At 31.4% G+C, this 20,387-nt stretch overlaps 2 protein-coding genes across 2 annotated transcripts; one reads left to right on the top strand and one right to left on the bottom strand.

Moving 5' to 3' along the window:
* Positions 1-8,032: 8,032 nt before the first annotated feature.
* On the bottom strand, positions 8,033-12,676 carry LOC149875963 (uncharacterized). The gene is made up of 3 exons (XM_090075953.1): positions 12,416-12,676; positions 12,284-12,333; positions 8,033-8,797 (listed from the first exon to the last, which is right to left on the bottom strand). The coding sequence occupies exons 1-3, from the start codon at positions 12,455-12,457 to the stop codon at positions 8,239-8,241; spliced, it is 651 nt and encodes a 216-aa protein (XP_089932079.1). The 5' UTR covers positions 12,458-12,676; the 3' UTR covers positions 8,033-8,238.
* A 388-nt stretch (positions 12,677-13,064) lies between these two features.
* LOC149875964 (uncharacterized) lies at positions 13,065-17,426 on the top strand. The gene is made up of 5 exons (XM_090075956.1): positions 13,065-13,960; positions 14,584-14,865; positions 15,022-15,329; positions 15,668-15,728; positions 16,018-17,426. Exons 2-5 carry the CDS (start codon positions 14,758-14,760, stop codon positions 16,072-16,074), a joined length of 534 nt encoding a protein of 177 aa, XP_089932082.1. The 5' UTR covers positions 13,065-13,960; positions 14,584-14,757; the 3' UTR covers positions 16,075-17,426.
* The last annotated feature ends 2,961 nt before the right edge of the window (positions 17,427-20,387 follow it).

Consider the following 20,387-nt stretch of genomic DNA (forward strand, 5'->3'; position numbering starts at 1 on the left):
GTGAAATAATGACACCCTAACTTAAAAGGGGGTTGCTCTCTTGATTCAAAATTAATTTATTTTAGGATGTTATTGTATAACGGCGTTGGTGTGTTAAATTTCTTAACGTTATTTTTGTTTGTATATTCTCCTTGTGGGAGTGATTATTTTTTTATGAAGATGCGGGACACTTTCTTAACTAAAATATTTTCAGTTATACTTGTTCAGTTTGCTTAAATTGGTTTTATTTGTAATATTTATCATTTCTTTTTCAATATTTCATAGAAATGACCCATCTAGCATTTTCTCTAGCTTTTGAGTAATTGGAACTCTTTAGTTAAGTTATCGACATGTGGCTGGTTTTGTTTAGCCGTGTATTTTTTGTTGAATTTTTTTTTTAACATTCGTTTTTTCTCTCTTCTTTTTTATTTATTCAGAATAATGTTTTTTGATCGTGTTTTATTACCTATCAAAATATTCATTTTAGCTTTTTTTTTTTATTGGTCCAATTTATTTGCCGATGGTTCTTTAAAACCACATTTTAATTTCACATCAATGCCCTTCATTTATAGTTTACAATAAATCCGCATAGCTTGTTACAAAATATAAAGAGGTGATCTGTGTGACTATGATGATGAACACCATTAAGCAAATGTACAAATATTCTCGATTGCACTCCATTCTAATACCAAAATTAATCTTAATAGTGCCTTGAAAGCGCTAAAGTGCTTGATCAAGATCTTTGTAAATACGGTTTGATTTAAAAACTTCATACGCCTAATGCGGCACTACTATAAAAAGCCGGTTCTGGGACATTGATACCGTATTATATTGGGGGGTTCGATGTTATTCAAGATGGCGTCGTGTGTTAATGGAAAGTGTTAAGATCGTGAATCTTGTCGCATTCAATTTTTTGTTGACTTACCTTTTTTTTCAAAAATGTTAAGATATAATTTTTTGTTGTCATAAAAATTTCTTGTCTTCCCGCAATGATTCTTCAGGAAGGGGTCTGGTTTGGTAGTGTCCAATAGCCCACGTGTGAATGCCATCCTCTTAAATGATTCTTTTGTCGTCGTTAGCGCTGAGTGCTACTTTGTTAATTTCTTCGGTGTAAACCTCATGCTTGTGAGATCGTATAACGTATATGGTTGCAAGTTTTTCTTTCTTTTTCATTAAGCATTTTTTATAATCTTTGTGTGTGATGCGCTTTTCAACCAAACACTTCTGAATTCCTTTGCATCTTTTTTCTTCTTTTTTAAGGGTTTTGTAAGAGTAGAACTTAGGTCTCAGACCAACAAACTCTATGATTTGCTTACCTCCAGTCTCGTCTTTAAACATTCCAATGATCTTATTGTATTCTCCAACTAGAAACCCAACATTTTCAATGGCGGGATGGTCTTTAGGAAAGTTGCTCGTGTCAAGTTTGCTCTTTACGTCTGCAGCGATGTCTTTATAAAAATCATCAGTTTCAATTTCGTAAAAGAGCGAGTCTGTATCAGTCATCAACAACTTTGCTTTATCACCGTATTTAGGTTTCATGTAGTCGTAGTGATGTTCAAACATGATGGTTTTGCTAATATCGAGGATGCTCATTCCCAAGAAAACAGGTTTGTCGTAAAAGACATTTGCTTTTTCCATGTGAACCGCGATTAAGTTTTCATCAAAAATGGTGTTTCGTTTATATCGAGGGCGTTTAGATAATTTCAGAGCTTCTTTTATCGTGGTAACGAGTCTAACATCAACGCGTTTTAGAATATTCTTCGTGGTTTATTATTTTTTAAAAAAACTTTATTCTTTAAAAAATTTCACCACAAGGTATTGATTACGTCTTGAAAGTCAAACCTTTCATTCAATTTTTTTAAAACGTAAAGACACAAATGACCACGTCTTATTGTGGTCATTTGTGTCTTTACGTTTTAAAAAAATTGAATGAAAGGTTTGACTTTCAAGACGTAATCAATACCTTGTGGTGAAATTTTTTAAAGAATAAAGTTTTTTTAAAAAATAATAAACCACGAAGAATATTCTAAAACGCGTTGATGTTAGACTCGTTACCACGATAAAAGAAGCTCTGAAATTATCTAAACGCCCTCGATATAAACGAAACACCATTTTTGATGAAAACTTAATCGCGGTTCACATGGAAAAAGCAAATGTCTTTTACGACAAACCTGTTTTCTTGGGAATGAGCATCCTCGATATTAGCAAAACCATCATGTTTGAACATCACTACGACTACATGAAACCTAAATACGGTGATAAAGCAAAGTTGTTGATGACTGATACAGACTCGCTCTTTTACGAAATTGAAACTGATGATTTTTATAAAGACATCGCTGCAGACGTAAAGAGCAAACTTGACACGAGCAACTTTCCTAAAGACCATCCCGCCATTGAAAATGTTGGGTTTCTAGTTGGAGAATACAATAAGATCATTGGAATGTTTAAAGACGAGACTGGAGGTAAGCAAATCATAGAGTTTGTTGGTCTGAGACCTAAGTTCTACTCTTACAAAACCCTTAAAAAAGAAGAAAAAAGATGCAAAGGAATTCAGAAGTGTTTGGTTGAAAAGCGCATCACACACAAAGATTATAAAAAATGCTTAATGAAAAAGAAAGAAAAACTTGCAACCATATACGTTATACGATCTCACAAGCATGAGGTTTACACCGAAGAAATTAACAAAGTAGCACTCAGCGCTAACGACGACAAAAGAATCATTTAAGAGGATGGCATTCACACGTGGGCTATTGGACACTACCAAACCAGACCCCTTCCTGAAGAATCATTGCGGGAAGACAAGAAATTTTTATGACAACAAAAAATTATATCTTAACATTTTTGAAAAAAAAGGTAAGTCAACAAAAAATTGAATGCGACAAGATTCACGATCTTAACACTTTCCATTAACACACGACGCCATCTTGAATAACATCGAACCCCCCAATATAATACGGTATCAATGTCCCAGAACCGGCTTTTTATAGTAGTGCCGCATTAGGCGTATGAAGTTTTTAAATCAAACCGTATTTACAAAGATCTTGATCAAGCACTTTAGCGCTTTCAAGGCACTATTAAGATTAATTTTGGTATTAGAATGGAGTGCAATCGAGAATATTTGTACATTTGCTTAATGGTGTTCATCATCATAGTCACACAGATCACCTCTTTATATTTTGTAACAAGCTATGCGGATTTATTGTAAACTATAAATGAAGGGCATTGATGTGAAATTAAAATGTGGTTTTAAAGAACCATCGGCAAATAAATTGGACCAATAAAAAAAAAAAGCTAAAATGAATATTTTGATAGGTAATAAAACACGATCAAAAAACATTATTCTGAATAAATAAAAAAGAAGAGAGAAAAAACGAATGTTAAAAAAAAAATTCAACAAAAAATACACGGCTAAACAAAACCAGCCACATGTCGATAACTTAACTAAAGAGTTCCAATTACTCAAAAGCTAGAGAAAATGCTAGATGGGTCATTTCTATGAAATATTGAAAAAGAAATGATAAATATTACAAATAAAACCAATTTAAGCAAACTGAACAAGTATAACTGAAAATATTTTAGTTAAGAAAGTGTCCCGCATCTTCATAAAAAAATAATCACTCCCACAAGGAGAATATACAAACAAAAATAACGTTAAGAAATTTAACACACCAACGCCGTTATACAATAACATCCTAAAATAAATTAATTTTGAATCAAGAGAGCAACCCCCTTTTAAGTTAGGGTGTCATTATTTCACCAACAAACTTACAGAGATAAAGCTGGATATAATAAGTACTTATTCACTTTGGAGAACTTGCGGATTTTAAACCGATTGATCTCCGCAACAAAAACGTCACGACTGTCCTGAGTAACAGCTAAATTGTGCGGCAAACCAAAGCCCTGAAAAAGTATCTCAACTTTCAGTGAAAAACTCATAAATTTAAACCTTTGTGAATCCAGATACTTGAACATCTGGAGCACTCGAGCTTTTGCCATTCACAACGTGTAACACACCACCTAATATGATACACGAGTAAAACTTAAAAGTAATTAACTTGGCAAATATTTTTGTTCATGTTGTAGACTTCAGAGTTGAAACTCTTGGATTTTTCGGTTAGATAAATTTTCAATTTGGTTTGAAAATTAATTTTTGGTTGAAAAATAAATTTACAATGGCAAACACCGCTCCTCCAAATTTTTTTGTTGTATGAGTTACAAAATCCCCACTATCACAATCAAAAACAAGAACTCTTTCATTCTCACGATCTGCCACGTAAAGCAAATGATGAGTTTCGTCTAGTGCCAATTCGTGAACAACAACCATGAAAGAAGGTTTTGGAAAATGATCTAAGAAAAAAATCTACAGTTGAACTGTATACGCAGTAAATGATTAAAGAAACAGATTCAACTATTGAATTTCATGATTTTTGCGCTGATGTTGAAAAACATTTAGTCCACAAATTAGAAAGTTTCATTTACCAGATTTTTATTTCAAATACATTGAAAATACATTTGAAAATGAAGAAATAAATTCATAATTAAGCATTAAGGTTCCATAGAATCAAGAAGCCATAACACAGTAAACATTTAATAGGATTTTTAAAAAATGTGACTTTCTATGAAATGTTCACTTATTACATAAAGCAATATTTTCGGGGGAAAAAAAAATCACATGATATGAGTTATTTGAATCTTCTTACTTATTTTAGCGAAATAACTTGAAAACAATATTTTTGAGATCTTTCTATTGACTGTGCCATTGGCAAAAATTTCACAACACGTGAGTTGCAGTAAATACAAAAATGTTATTTCTTTAATTACAACTATGTCAAAGTCTCTTGGAATTTGAAAACTTTACAACTGATTATATGGCTACACAGAACTTTAATTAAAACTCAATTCTTACCCATCTGCAGCAAAAAAACTACCATCTTTCATCACAGCAACATCAGTAGGCTTCTAATACCGTAGAGATTCAATAAAGAAACTGGCCATTATTCCTACCTGATGAGCACCAACATCAGTCACCCATATATTTCTATTGCCATCAACAGTAAATATATATATATATATATATTTTTAATATACATATGTATGTATGTATGTATGTATGTATGTATGTATGTATGTATGTATGTATGTATGTATGTATGTATGTATGTATGTATGTATGTATGTATGTATGTATGTATGTATGTATGTATGTATGTATGTATGTATGTATGTATGTATGTATGTATGTATGTATGTATGTATGTATGTATGTATGTATGTATTTATGTTCCTATACTTTTAATGTGTTGAAGTTTTGTGAAGATCTATGAACTCTAGCCAATCATTGGGCATTAACTCTGTTGTGTGCTATGGGGCATTAATTCTTTAACTGTTGGCCTAAAAATCTGTAAAAGCTAATGTTTTTTGCTTGTTTTTAAAGCAATGTTGCAGCAATACTTTTAATTTAAAACTAATATACTTATTTTAATCCTTATGATTTTAACTATAAAATGACTATTTTGTTACAGCTGACAAGCCTACTGCGCCTAATAATCTGCGTGGAGATTTTGGAGGAGGGGGGATGATAGCTGTTACAGGGGTACTGCTTGCCTTATTTGAAAGGTCTTTTTCTGGAAAAGGTCAAATAGTTAATACCTCAATAGTAAGATATTTTGTATTGTTTTTTTACATATTTCCTTTACCACATCAAATTTATATAGATATTTAACTTTTTTTTTTCTTTTTCATAACAATGATGTATTGAGTATTTTTACTCAATATAAGATCTTGCCTAAAATCTTGTTACTCAATATAAGGTTTGTTTAAAACTATATGTAGATATTTTGTGAAAAAAGTCCTTTTATCATTCCAGTGAATTATCTTTATATATAATGTTTTCTTTATTATTAATAGACTAGTTGTAAATACTACTAGACAGACGGTACATCTTATATTTCATCATTTCTCCATCGCTCAAGTGACACTGGCATTTGGTTGGGAAGCAAAGGCGAAAATGTTCTTGACACTGGAGCTCCTTTTTATGACACCTATTTAACAAAAGACGGAAAGAATATATCCGTTGGTGCAAATGAAACACAATTTTATAGAAATTTTATTCAAGGTTAATAGTTTATTGCTATAATAACAAAAAAAAATAAAATAGATAAATTAGTTTAAAAATTCACTAAATCTTTTTTTCTTTAGGTTTAAAGCAATTTTTTTGTATTTAATTAGTAAAATATTTTTTGAAGCTGTTGTTTTTTTCGGTGTTTACATTGCTTTTTTTTTAGCAAATTTTCAAAGCTTATTGTCATCGCCACGCTTTAGTTTTACATAAGACGATTTAAAAAATAAAGCATATGTAGGTGTCATAAAAAGAAACTCCATAGTAAAGCTCTAGTGATTTTTTAGTGCCTAAACGTTTTTATTTTTGTTTACTGGTCCCAATAGCTCTTGTTCTCCGTCATTTCTGTCAAGATTATGAAACATAGTGGTTGTAGAATGGTGTGCTCCTCTAGCAATACCGGTGCTGGAAGTAATTGTTTTAAAAGTTCGGGGAATTTCATAAAAGTAGACTGATCAAAATCTTCATCTTTATGCAAATTTGCGCGTATTAATTATCCATAATTTTTCGAATCACAGAGATCTTTTTAAAAAATGGCAAAATTTTTTTTTTTTTTGTTGATATTTTTGTTACAACGGTAAATTATGAAGGTATTGTAAGGCAGTGTTTCTCATATGATGGGCTGTTTGTTTTTGTTAGGTTCGGTAATGTTAGGAAATTGGGTTGGTCACAGCCGCTGATGTAGCAAATCGATTTTTAGGTCACAGAAGATTCTTTAATCATAAAGTGTTCGGGAATCAGAAAAAATTAGTTCAAGTAATGTTACTTGCGGTGGTAGGCGGTCGAATTGTCTTGAGGCATTAACTTATTACCTTGACTCTAAATGTACTAGTCATTCTTATAAAAAGACGCGAAATGGTCATTAAGGGCAGGACATCAACTGTTTCCATCATATAATCTATAAGTCGATAAGGTTATGCTACTCTTCAGATTCGCGTATTTCTATTACAGAAGCACATGTAGAAATGAACCTTCAAGACATGCTCGATAAAACCACTGAAACATTATTTAAAGTGCAATGCGAAGCTCTTAAAAATGCCTCCTTTCCTACGTCATTCACATTAATTAGCAAATGGGGATATGATAGAAGCTATGGTCACAGCACTTATAAACAGATATTATTATAAATGAATATATTACAGTTTTGATTTCTCTACTTAGCACGCGTGGATCCGTTTTTTTGAGTGCTTGTTACACGTTAGCCATCGCTAGGATGAGAAAAAGTGGCAAGGTGAAGCGATGAAGATAGTGTTAAACAACGGGTGTTTTTTTATGCGCTTTTTTAATTAAATAAGAACATTTTTGATAAATTTTTTTAGATATGCTATTAAAGTTTTTTTTATATATAAGAATTCCCCAAAGCATTAAAATAATCATAAAGGCTAACTAATCAATAAAACACCAAAATATTTCTGATCACATCCATAGCAATCAAATCGTAGAACAAAATAGTTTTCTTCACCTAGCTTAAATATGTTTAAAATTAAAAAAGTTTCCAGTTATTTTTCAAGTTATTTCGCTAAATCCACTTATCAAATCAAAATAGTATTAGCTAATTTTTAGGATTTCTACTCATTTGAGAAGATCAAAAGAAGCATTCTTTATACTTAGAGTTATTTCCCCCCACCTCTTCTCCCCTCCTCCAGGTTAATTTCTGAAACAATTGAAAATAAATAAAAACGGAACATATTAGAGCGGCTTGAATTTAATATTTATACTCAATCCCATGCCTTAAGCTAAACTAAAGTAGAAAATTTTAGATTATTTCTTGATCACGAAAAAGATAAATGATAAAAGAAAAACTTTATTCAAATTACTAAGGATTTGTGATGATTCAGTTTTCTCTCTCGTTTGTAACAGAAGGCCTTCTGTTTTGAAAGCTTTGTGGCGACTTATTTTTGTATACTTTAGTAGGTTCATCAAAAACTAAGATGGTTTCTTATATAACTGTTTTTCGGATTTTAATACAAAATTTTATCCAAGTTCTAATCAAACCAAAACAAAGATTTTTTAACACAAAATTTAAATTCCAAAAATAAGACAACGCATCTGTTGATGTTTTAGATGTTTTCTAAATGTTTAAGAATTTCATCGAACACTTTATGTTGAAGAAAAATTATCTTCAAAAGTTTAACTTTCTGCTAAACTATGATATTGTCATTTTTCGTCAAAGCTCTTGGGTTAGACTGATGCACACCTTCATCCTGGACTACAGCGCTGTCTTTTTCAATCCAAGCTCTTGGGTTAGATTGATACATACCTTCATCCTCAGATAAATAGCTATCTTTTTCCATCCAAGCTCTTGGGTTAGACTGACGCACAACTTCATCCTGGACTAAAGTGCTGTCTTTTTCAATCCAAGCTCTTGGGTTAGATTGATACATACCTTCATCCTCAGATAAATAGCTATCTTTTTCCATCCAAGCTCTTGGGTTAGACTGACGCACACCTTCATCCTGGACTAAAGTGCTGTCTTTTTCAATCCAAGCTCTTGGGTTAGATTGATACATACCTTCATCCTCAGATAAATAGCTATCTTTTTCCATCCAAGCTCTTGGGTTAGACTGACGCACACCTTCATCCTGGACTAAAGTGCTGTCTTTTTCAATCCAAGCTCTTGGGTTAGATTGATACATAGCTTCGTCCTCAGCTGAACTTTCTTTATCTGTAGCGAAATGTTGTTTCTGATCTTGACTTAATCTAAAAACAAATGTTAAAAGAAAGAAAATATACAGAATTTTTAAGAGGTTATAGTTTCCATTAAATGGATTTATTTTACAAAACTATTTGTATATTTACTAAACTATTTGTATACTATTGTACAAAATTTATTGTACAAAAACACATTGAAATTTATTTGTAAAAGTTTTTATCATAAGAAACTCAGTACATCGATCTTTCCTTTAACACAGTTGACTTTATGAGCTTCGAAGCCAAAAAATCTTATCCGTAAATATTCCATAAATCCATCACTTCCAGTTATAATAGAACACTAAGACTTTTCTGAAAGACTTTCTTAGGGCCGATGGAATGGGAATCATTAGAGAGCATAGTTTGGTTTTAGTTTTAGGACACCCTAATTACATAGATACATACATAGATACATAGATACATACATAGATACATAGATACATAGATACATACATACATACATAGATACATAGATACATACATACATACATACATACATACATACATACATACATACATACATACATACATACATACATACATACATCCATGCATGCATGCATGCATGCATGCATGCATGCATGCATGCATGCATGCATGCATGCATACATACATACATACATACATACATACATACATACATACATACATACATACATACATACATACATACATACATACATACATACATACATACATACATACATACATACATACATACATACATACATACATACATACATACATACATACATACATACATACATACATACATACATACATACATACATACATACATACATACATACATACATACATACATACATACATACATACATACATACATACGTACATACATACGACTATTAACTGATAATAATTAAATCATTCTTTGTTTGCGGAATGTGTATAATTGTAATTTTAATCGGAAGAAGTTCTTTTGTTTTAAGAAATAATTGCATATAGTTTGTAACGTTTATATGAAAATGTTAATTCAAAAGTATTTTAACTATTAAATTTTGAGTTACTTTTTTGGAAAATTAAGATTTTTAAATTAATTTTTTTTCAGCAAATTTCATTAAAGTTTATAAAAGTTACTTCAGAAATGGGAATGCACAAGAAGAACAGGGATTACACCTGTCCAAAAATGGAAATAGTTACTCTGAAGTTTCCCGAAAAAATCCTTTGTAGGGATTAATCTGCATATATTCCTGATAAGAAAAATTAAATCATTGAAATCCTTCATGACTGTCCAAGCAAGAATATTCAATTTTAAAAATATGCTTCTGGTAAAAGAATGAGCAAATTTATTTTTCAAATATTTTGTAACATAAAGTATTTCTAACACATCCCTAATAAAATATTGATATCTTTAAGTCAGTTTGTTTTCTCTGTATAAAGAAATGTTTTAGAGAGCTAACAAATTTTCTAATATATCAAGTAAAGAGTCTGGTTCTTGATGATATTGACTTTTCTGACACACGAGTCCCACTTTGAATGTGTGATTCTTACAGACTGCTTCTGAGAAAAAGGAAAAATGGCGAGAAAGTCTGTGTCCCTTCACTTTTTGATTTCTCAACTGTCATGCCTAGGCCAGAAAAATAAAGGCAGCACTGTTACTGCCTCATCTGTAAAATTGGACCTAGTGCTATATTTCAAAGCACAAATGTTTCCAGCAGAATTATGACCCTAACACACTTCAAAGGCTCCAAAAAATCGGTTCATATCTAATGAAGTTCTTGTTTAGGATAAGCCTAACCAAAGCCCCAACCCAAACATATATTGAAAAATGATGGGAGGAGTTTGATCGTTAAGTTATAGAAGATCTATTTGGAGTTTTACACCGACATTGGAAAAATATGCCTACAGACAAACTAATTAAGCTTGTCGATTTCATGTCTCAAAGATGTGTCGCTGTGATTTCCTGAAAAGGCAATGCTACGAAATATTGAGTAATACAATTATAAATTTTTATCTTTTTATTTTTTTTACAAATGTAATTGAAAGTATAAATACTTTACTATGACCCGAGTAATATTGAAAACTAATTTAAAATATCAATCCAATAAAAATTTTATACTGTACTTTTAATACAAAATAATTAAAAGTCAGTATTTTTTTAGACAAAAAACTTATATTAAAAACCCTTTTGAACGCTACTGTGGGTTGAATAAAGTTTTTTTTAAACGGAGTTAAGTTCCTGACTTAAGGAAACACGAGAAACAGCTGTTCAGCAGATGACTTACAGCCTCTTAAAAGAAATGCATTTATATTAGACACATGTTTGGACCGCTATTTGTCTATTTGTATTAGGTCAATTCACGTTGATGTGTTGACATTTCATCGTAGTTTATCGAAGTTAATTTTTAGTTATTCATGATGGATGAAGTAGTTATTGGAAGCTCTCGGAAAAGAAAGGGGCAGAATCCAGCTTCCGACAAATTAAATCAAGGGAAAGAAGCTTGCTCAAAAAGAAAGGCCTACTTTGATCACCTTGGATAGAAGTTCCAGCAAAACAGTCATAATTTGATTGCTGGTAAGAATGTTTAACTTGCAATGTAATTAATAGATATTGATGGTAGTCACATATTTTCATGGAACTGGAGTTGAACATTGAAATAGTGTAATAAAATGTAATATACGTTGATATATCTTCAGCTTATTAGAGCAACTTTAATCAATTGGATATTGGCTTAGTTGCTACAAGGCAGTGACTGGCAAAACACACCACACAGATTGTTGTTCAGTTTCCTCAGATTAATACTATTTTCCAGAGCAGAACTTCCTTTAAAATAATCTCACTTTCCTCATACATTTAAATTTTATTAACCTAACCACTGCCTTGCACTGTATAAGATGGTACTGCACTTCTGTAATACCAAAGTACTGGTTAATCCATATTGAAAAATTTTCACTTAATGCCTTTAACAAACTAAACAATCCTGTAACTGACCTATTGTCTTCTTTTGCTTTATTGTAAAATGAAGATTATTTATCCATAATCTAGGGTATATTGATTGTATCATTCAAGTAGTAAAGTGTAAGCTTTTAAGTCCTTGTTTCTCTCTCCTACTTCTTTTAAACTCAAGGATAAATCTAACGTGTTTAAACTACAATTAGTGTTGGCCCATCACGAAGGTTTTCATTTTTTTTTTTTTTTTTTTTTTTTTGTACTTGTAGCTACTCAAATAAATGCTTACAAAAGATTGGAAATGACAACTTCCTGAAAACATTCACAACATCTTTGCTTCTTCATAAACTGATGCAATAGACGTCTAACTAAGGCGCCCAGGTAAAAAAGATTTTTTTCAGAAAGGAAAGAATGACTTCCAGCAAGAAGGAATCGGAAGGTGCCTAAAAATGTTCTTGTTTATCGCAGTTCCAGAAAAAAACTGCAAAAGTACAAAAAAATGATCAAATTAAGTATTGCTGACTTACGCCCTTGCATTTGTAAAATACAAAACCCAATGCATTTGTAAAATACATGTAACTAACCTTGCAGGGTACCAGTCTTTTCTAAATGAATTTCTAGGACGAGCTTCGCTCTAAATTAATATACAGAGTTACAAGTAAATTTAAACAAATAATAAGTATATGTGAACAAATAACTAATGCTAAATCACTCACTATACAAATAAGGCATATTGCTAAAAAAAAAGTCTTCTTCATTTCCAGCTAATGCTTAAACTTCCTCGTTTATATATCTTTAAACAAGAGGGTTTTTAAATAATCTCTGCCTTTTAAACAATTTCCCCAAAGTGCTTTGCAAAATATTACAGCGCCCATAGGTTTTTTTAAAATCTTATTTGTAATCCTGCTATTGTAAAGATTTAAAAGAATGAATTCAAAAAGAACGTATTGTGTTTCTACCCATAATAGTTTTACTATTCAACTATTCAACCGATTATATTATTATTAGGTATGGGTAAAGATGGGCAGGACTAGATTTGTGTATTTCACAAAAGCGAAAAACTTCTGCAGTTTGCGTCGGGCCAAGCCTTTATTTACCCTTTATTGATCTTTGCAAACTTTTACTAGATTATCATAGTAAGGGAGACAAAAATATTCTAAAACTATCTTTTAATTATACCCCCCGCTCATAGTTTTTTCCAACTTATTAAACCAGTTGCAATAAAACAATTGGATGAGCAAACTCTCTATAATGCCAAAGAAAATTGTTCTGCATCAATTAAAGGTTTTAATTTTAACAAGTTATGTTAATTGGATCAAGTTAACGTGTGTTTCTGACCGATTAAATAAAACGTGTAGCCTTTTTACATCCGACAAATATCATTTCATGCAAATGTGTAAATTAAAAGATAAATTTTGGCCAGAGATTTTCTTACGGCTAAAAATTGCATTCTAACCGCTGCTTGAAAATGTTGGTTTATCGAAATACATAAAAATAACGAGAATACCGATATTTATCGGTATAATAACGATATTTTTTACAATATTCAATTTTTTTTTTTTTTTTTAAATGCCACATTTTAGTTCAAATATATCATAAATCTTCAAGTCGAGTCGAGATGTCGTTTTGGCTATCTTTACCGGTTTTACAAGTTAATCCTTCCCAATTGTATATATTATCTGGATGTCTAACTTCACAAAAGTTCCTTAAGAAAAAGTGAAGCAAGTTTTTAAAGTTTTTAATGCCAGTATCCATTTTATTTAAATTTGCAATACTTCAGTTTTGTTTTGCTTTGATTTATCATTGGGTCATTTCAGTCTGGCAAAAAAAACCTGGTTGGCAAAAAATTTGCTTCACTGCGGAAGCGCAAGTTAGACATCTAGTTAATAGATATCATTGATCCTTCCAGAACAATTAAGTAGGATGTCAGCTAAAAACTTTGTTGATCAACTAAAGTCAAAAATGTCGGGAATATCGTCTTCAAGATGCAATTAACGTGTTAATGTATTTAAGGTAATAAAGTGTGTCGGTCTTAATGTATGTAGGTGTTAACGCATGTAATGTCTTAATGTATTTAATGTGTCGAAATGACGCGGTTGTAAGACTGTATAAAAACGGATTACAGTTTGTAAACTGTATGGTTCGCAGTCAGATGGGAAAAATAATATCAAATTCAAAAAGAAAACAGTGACTCTTTAGTGTCTCAGGGAAGTCTAAATAATTCCCCACAAAAAAACATTGAAATTTAATCAATTTTGAAGGTAAGATATGATAAATTTTGTTTTATTTTATTTGTTACAATATAGTAGTATGTACGAAATGTCTATTTTTACTTTTTTATTAAACTTTTTAAGTGAAATATGGTTAAAATTAGACAACAAAAATTATTATTGCTACAGCTTGTTCAATGTAGTTTTTTCTCGCAATCAAAAAGTCACTAAATAGCAATAATTTTCTCTCCTAACTTACTGTCTTTTTTTACAAATTTTCTCCTTTATATATGCCCCATGCTTTTCCCAAAATATCCTTCGACAAACCGTCATAAATCACCACAAACACATATTTACAATTCTTATTGGTAAAAACTATTAAAGCTATTAAATCCCTAACGTCATCAAATGATCTAGAACTTTCCAGAATTTCATTCAAAGTAGTAAAAGAAAAGATAAATTTTTGAAATATTAGTTTAATAACTTGATATTGTTGTAAAATTTGAAATATCAGTTATTTAAAATGTCTGATAGTAATTTTATTGTTAAAAGCTTTCTCATTTTTTGGAAAAAGGCTAGTTTTCGAGAGGGAGTCTAAGTGACTAGTTGGACAGCATTATTGTCCAGATAAAAAATTTTTTTTTGTAAAGTAAAAGATTCTTTTTTTTATTTAGTTTAGAAGTTTGAATTTGTAAGTCAGTTGCCAGCATCATGCCGCGTCCAAGAACGGAATCTGGAACTTCTTTGAAGAAGAGGTGACTCAAAGTGAGGCTGGAGAAAGAGTCGTTCAAGCAAAGTGCAAGCTCTGTCCGGCAGTTGTCAAGGTTGCAGATCATAACACTTCTGGGATGAGGTCCCATCTTTTTAGAAAGCATCCATTTGAATTTGCCCAGATTGAACTAGACAAGTCAGAGAAGAAGAGGAAGGCTGATGTTGCTTTTAATGAGTTTGAACAGGTATTATATGACAGTTGTGAAAAAAAAGTTTTAAATTGAGTATTTCTATATTTAATATGTTAAAAGTTGAAATACTTCAATTTATTGCAGGCTTTAGCCGCTTTACAGTGTGTACATTGTAATGTAAAAATTTTACAACTTTTTTTTACTTTACAGATATACGACGAGGATGAGTCCTATGAAAAGGATCATGGAGACAAAGTTCCTCTGGTCATGGACAAAAGAGTAAAGTCAAGAAAACTGGGCATTCCATCAAAGGTCAATCAGAACAAAAAGATTGATGCTTGGTTAAAATACAAACCACAAGATAGAGATCAACTCCGAGGTGATTTGGAAATTGCAAAGTTCTTAGCCAGATGCAACTTACCATTTAGTCTTGTTGGGCATAAAGGCTTCCAGGATCTGATTGCTTATTTCAACCCAAAGATGCTGATCAAATCTGCCACAACATACTCACGTTATAAGTAAGATATATAGTTTATTGTACTTTTGGTTAAATAAATAATTTTGGGATGGTTTCATTGGGTTTAAGAGGGAAACAAATTTAAAGAATTTGAATGAGTTTTAAATCAAACTTATAATTCCAAACCCCTTAACCTTAATTGCAATAAAAATAACGCTGTCAGTCCCATGACGCAATTATTACATTACTGTTATTTTTTAGTAAGTTAGTACCTCCCTTTTTAATTTTAAAATTGTTAGTTTCTAGACCTGTCCGCGCCAATTTATTTTGTTGGTTTTTTGAAATAACTTTAAATTAGTATAAACAACAGTTTTTTTTATTTGTTTTTTCTTCTTTTAGGTTGCCATTAGTTTACAAAAACGTGAAAGCAGCAGAAGCTTTTTGCAAACAGACTGGATCAGTAAATAACTTTTTATAGAAGTTTTTTTAACTTAGTATAGTAGTACTTATACTAATACTTTAACTTACTATTCCTAAGTAAGCTATTTACAAAGTACTTGTTGATTTGTTGTTGTATAAATTTTTATACAATTTAACATATTAGCGATATTACCCGTTACATGTAATATTTTTTTATATCTTTAATTACAATTTTATAATATAATATTATAACTAAAGGTATTAAGTTGTTATATGTAAATTTTAATTTACATAATATTTATACTTATTAAATTTTCTTTTATTTTTAGAAATGTCTCAGAGATTCCCAGAAATGCCGGACACAGCTATGTTGTTTGTGTTCATGATTCAGCTTCCAACCTGAAGGCAGCCATTCCTAAATGCAAGTTTGTTGACGAGTCTCTGCTCTGTGCTATCACCTTTTGAACTTAGTTGTTGAAGATGCAATTAAAGAAGCCAAGTCAGTTGAAGGTTTGGATCTGGAGTCAGCCATTAAAAAAGCCACAGAACTGTCATCTCTATGCCACAAGTCCTCTTTGTCAGAACAGCGAATCAAAAAGGAGATTCAAAACAAGTTGGATGACAACGCACAGTTGACAAAGAGGAATTAAAGCATGTGAAAATTACAAGGAGGAATTAAAGCATGTGAAATCTCACCTGTCAAAACCCGCTGAAACTCCACATTAATGATGATTGAAAGTATTGTAAGGATGAGAAGACCTTTGAGCTCTATCAGGGATAATCCAGGTTCTGACCCAAACAAATTTGCACCCGCTATTCCCAGTGAGGATGAGTTTGACCTCTTTGACGAAATTTTGCCAATTTTAAGGAAAATCTCGGACATTTCGGAAAGCTTCTCTGTTGAAAAGAAAGTCTCCATTCACAGAGTCTCTCATCTGTATGGATTGAAATACCGACTTCTGCAAGTTATTCGTGGTAGCCTGTCTCCTACTGCTGAGATGTTTTACCGAAAACTAGTTAAAGCCATTGATTTCCGGTTTCCAGAATCTGGAGCAACCAACTTGCACTATTCAGTCGCTAACTTACTGAATCCTCTGTACAAGGGCCAGGCTTTAAAAAAGATTGGTGAATTTGATGAGGCCTATGACGCTCTTATAACAAAATCTCAGAACCATCCAACCAATGGATCCAGGCATCACAAGAGATGGAAGCCAGACAGCTAGAAGAGGCAAGATCTCAAGGTTCCCAACCTGATGACCACCCTTTCTTTGATTTGGCTAGAGACGTCCTAGTTAGAGTTACCTCCGCCCCAGCTGATCAGTCTTTCATTACTATTGAATGAGAAATGTACCTCAAGGTACCTGCAGTCACTGGATTGGATTTCTTGGACTTCTGGAGGACCAACAAACACAAGTTTCCATTATTGGCAGAATCTGCAAGAAAATGGCTTTGTGTGCCTGCATCTAGCGCTTCGTCAGAGAGAGCTTTTAGTGCTGGAGGTGCTATTGTCTCCTAAAAACGAACCAAGTTGCAACCAGAACAAGTAGAGAAACTCCTGTATATCCAGCAAAACTATGTCAAAGTTAAGATCAAGAAATGGTTGCTCACTTCTGCTGAAGAACAAGCCAATGAAGCTGCTACCGTTGAAGGACCTGCCTCTCCGTCTCCTGCTGCCTCTCGTGCCAGTACTCCAAATGTGGTTGATCTGACAGTTGAAGACAAATATTAGTTTGGAACTTTAGACAGCAAAAATTCAGAAATTTATTATGAATTTATATTTCCTTAAGTTAAATAAATTATGAAATAAAACAATGTATTGTTTTATATCGTTTCATATCGGTATTTTTGGTTACTCTCGTTTAAAAAAGTGAAGCAACACTGTTCTCCAAACTGACCGCCAGGTTGAAACTCTCCCCACTCCTGATTTTTTTACATTTAATAAATCATATCGATTAGTAAACACAATATGTTGTCAGAAAAATTTGAACCAAGTGCTAAATATGTATATTTTCAAAATTAAAACGCATAATTTTTGGCTTTTTTTCTTCCAAAGTTTTAATAAAGTCAGCCATTATGGTACTCAAAATAAACCATTAATATTTATTTATTTCATTTACAAAAAAACCATAATATAAATACATTTGTATCACAAATGATATTAACGTTTATCAAAAAGGCGAAACGACATCTTGACTCGACTAGAAGATTTATAATATATTTGAACTAAAATGTGGCATTTTGATAAAAAAAAATTGGAATATTGTAAAAAATATTGTTATTATACCGATAAATATCGGTATTCTGGTTATTTTTATGTATTCCGATAAACCGATAAAAAAAAGCCGATAATATCGTTTCAACTGATAAGTTATCGTTTGGTTATCGGTTCAAACGATAAGTTATCGTTTCATAGACAAACTCAAATCGTTTGATATTGTTATCATTTCTTATCGTTATCGGTTCAAAATATTGGTTCATACCGATATACCGATAACGATACGCAGACCCTTAATAACAACTCTGTCTTTAATAACTAAAAGGAAGTTGATGTGACTGGTTAGCGAGACCAAATTTTTTCGACGAATCTGACAGACTTTAAGAGAATTAAATTTCTATTGTTTAAAACAAAAGATTTGTAACAATGCGCAACGAGCATGGTTCGCAAAAAAAACAACTACGTTGCACATCCCATATCTTATACATCTGTGGTAAACCTACTTTCAAACACCTTTAATTGCAGTTTCGTAACAATCTTATTTTCAGTACTTTTTCTTTGAAATACAACATTTTAGAACATATAGAGTGAAATATAGAAAGAAAAAGAATTTATTATTTATCTTTTATTTATATTAAAATCCTACTATCTTTAGAGATAATCAGCTTGGATATTAGGGTATATCATACTAAAAAATTTTTGAAAATGACATTTGGGGAGTAATTTTTTTATAGGTTGGGGTAAGGTAAGCTATATTCAACCAAAAAAAATTACACAAATTTTTTTTGTGTAAAAATCAACTTGAAAAATGTAAAAATACGATAAAAACTACATTTTTACAACAAAAAATTAACAAAACTTTACATTTTTTTATTATCTAACTTAGACAAATGGACTTTAATGGATTCTAAGTTTATTTGTTATTGTAATCTAAGAATTACAGAACACAGTAACTTAGTACTTAGAATTTGATTTGTGTTAGTAGTGGATTTATTTATGTGCCTGCGATATCAAAAAGTTGTAATTTTTGTTGAATTTTTCTTGTGGTTTTTTAATTATGTTTGTTTTTCAGTGAATGATAAAATAAAAAATTGTGTTATGGAGAGTTCAAAGTTGAAACAAACTAGACATAATTCTACAACTAACTTAACTAAATATCTTGGAGTAGGAAAAGTACTTTTGTTTCTTTTCGATTAGAAATGTCTCTGAACTTAATCCAGGCAATTAAAATAAAATTTTAACTGCCTGGATTATATTCGAAAAGAAACAAAAGAAAAAATTGTCGAATTGTGGGAAGGAAAGCTTGACACATTGTTGGATATAACAAAATGTAGATGCAAAATATTACTTTGTACAGATGTAAATTCTCCATGTAAGGAGCTTAAAAAATGTGCTGTTCAAGCATGCAAATACATCTCTTCATAATGAAAGCTGGTTTTGTTACCTTTTTGAAGAAAATATGGAAAAGAATATGATAAAATGTATTGCTTGTCAAGGCTGGTGTCATGTTGACTGTGCAGGTGTTAATCAAAAACAGAAACAATATATCTGCAACTTTTGCCAAAAATAAAGTCTTTATGAATTTTTTTTACATTATTTAGTATAATTGTTTTTAAAACAGATACAGTGTATATTGTTTTACATTATTCCTCTTCTATTATAATCCTAGCTAACCAATTGTTAAACATATAATTTAAATAAAAATTGTACCATATGTCGTGATACCTGTTTTCGGCAATTTCCAGAAGAAAAAAAATTCATTTTGTATAGAGTTTATTAAATAAAAAACTTCATTTCATTATAATATGGGCAGTTAGGTGTTATGTTATTTTATATCAGAATATTTCCAATTGCTGATTTTACAAAAACCATTCATTTTAGTCAGTTCTTTTAATCCCTTAAACTTAAAATCATAAAATATTTGCGAAGTTGTAAAGTATTTGAAATCAAGAAAAAGGTACAATATTGGATTACAATGGTACAATTTAGGATCTAGTTTCCTTAATTGCACTCTTAGCGGTATTTTTTTAATTTGATTCTTCGAGACTTTTTAAATTTTTAGTTTTTTTAACATCTTTACAACAAACAATCCCTAAATTATGAAATACAATTGAAAATCCATGTTTCCACCCAGTAGATTGCCTAGATTTTTAAATTTGGTCTTAGAGGGGTACAACATTGGCAACCTTACCCTGTTGCAACATAAAAATGAAGATGTTTTATGTTGCAACAGGGTATGGTTGCCAATGTGTGTGTGTCTGTGTGTCTGTGTGTGTCTGTGTGTGTGTCTCTGTGTGTGTGTGTCTCTGTGTGTGTGTGTGTGTGTGTGTGTTTGTGTGTGTGTGTCTGTGTGTGTGTGTGTGTTTGTGTGTGTGTGTGTGTCTGTGTGTGTCTGTGTGTGTGTCTGTGTGTGTGTGTGTGTGTGTGTGTGTGTCTGTGTGTGTGTGTGTGTATCGATTGATAATGGTATCATTTTGTTTTTTG

This window comes from Hydra viridissima, unplaced genomic scaffold (assembly GCF_058129835.1).
Source record: "Hydra viridissima isolate aposymbiotic clone 2 unplaced genomic scaffold, HvirCarnegie_v1 scaffold_86, whole genome shotgun sequence".
NCBI lineage: Eukaryota > Metazoa > Cnidaria > Hydrozoa > Anthoathecata > Hydridae > Hydra > Hydra viridissima.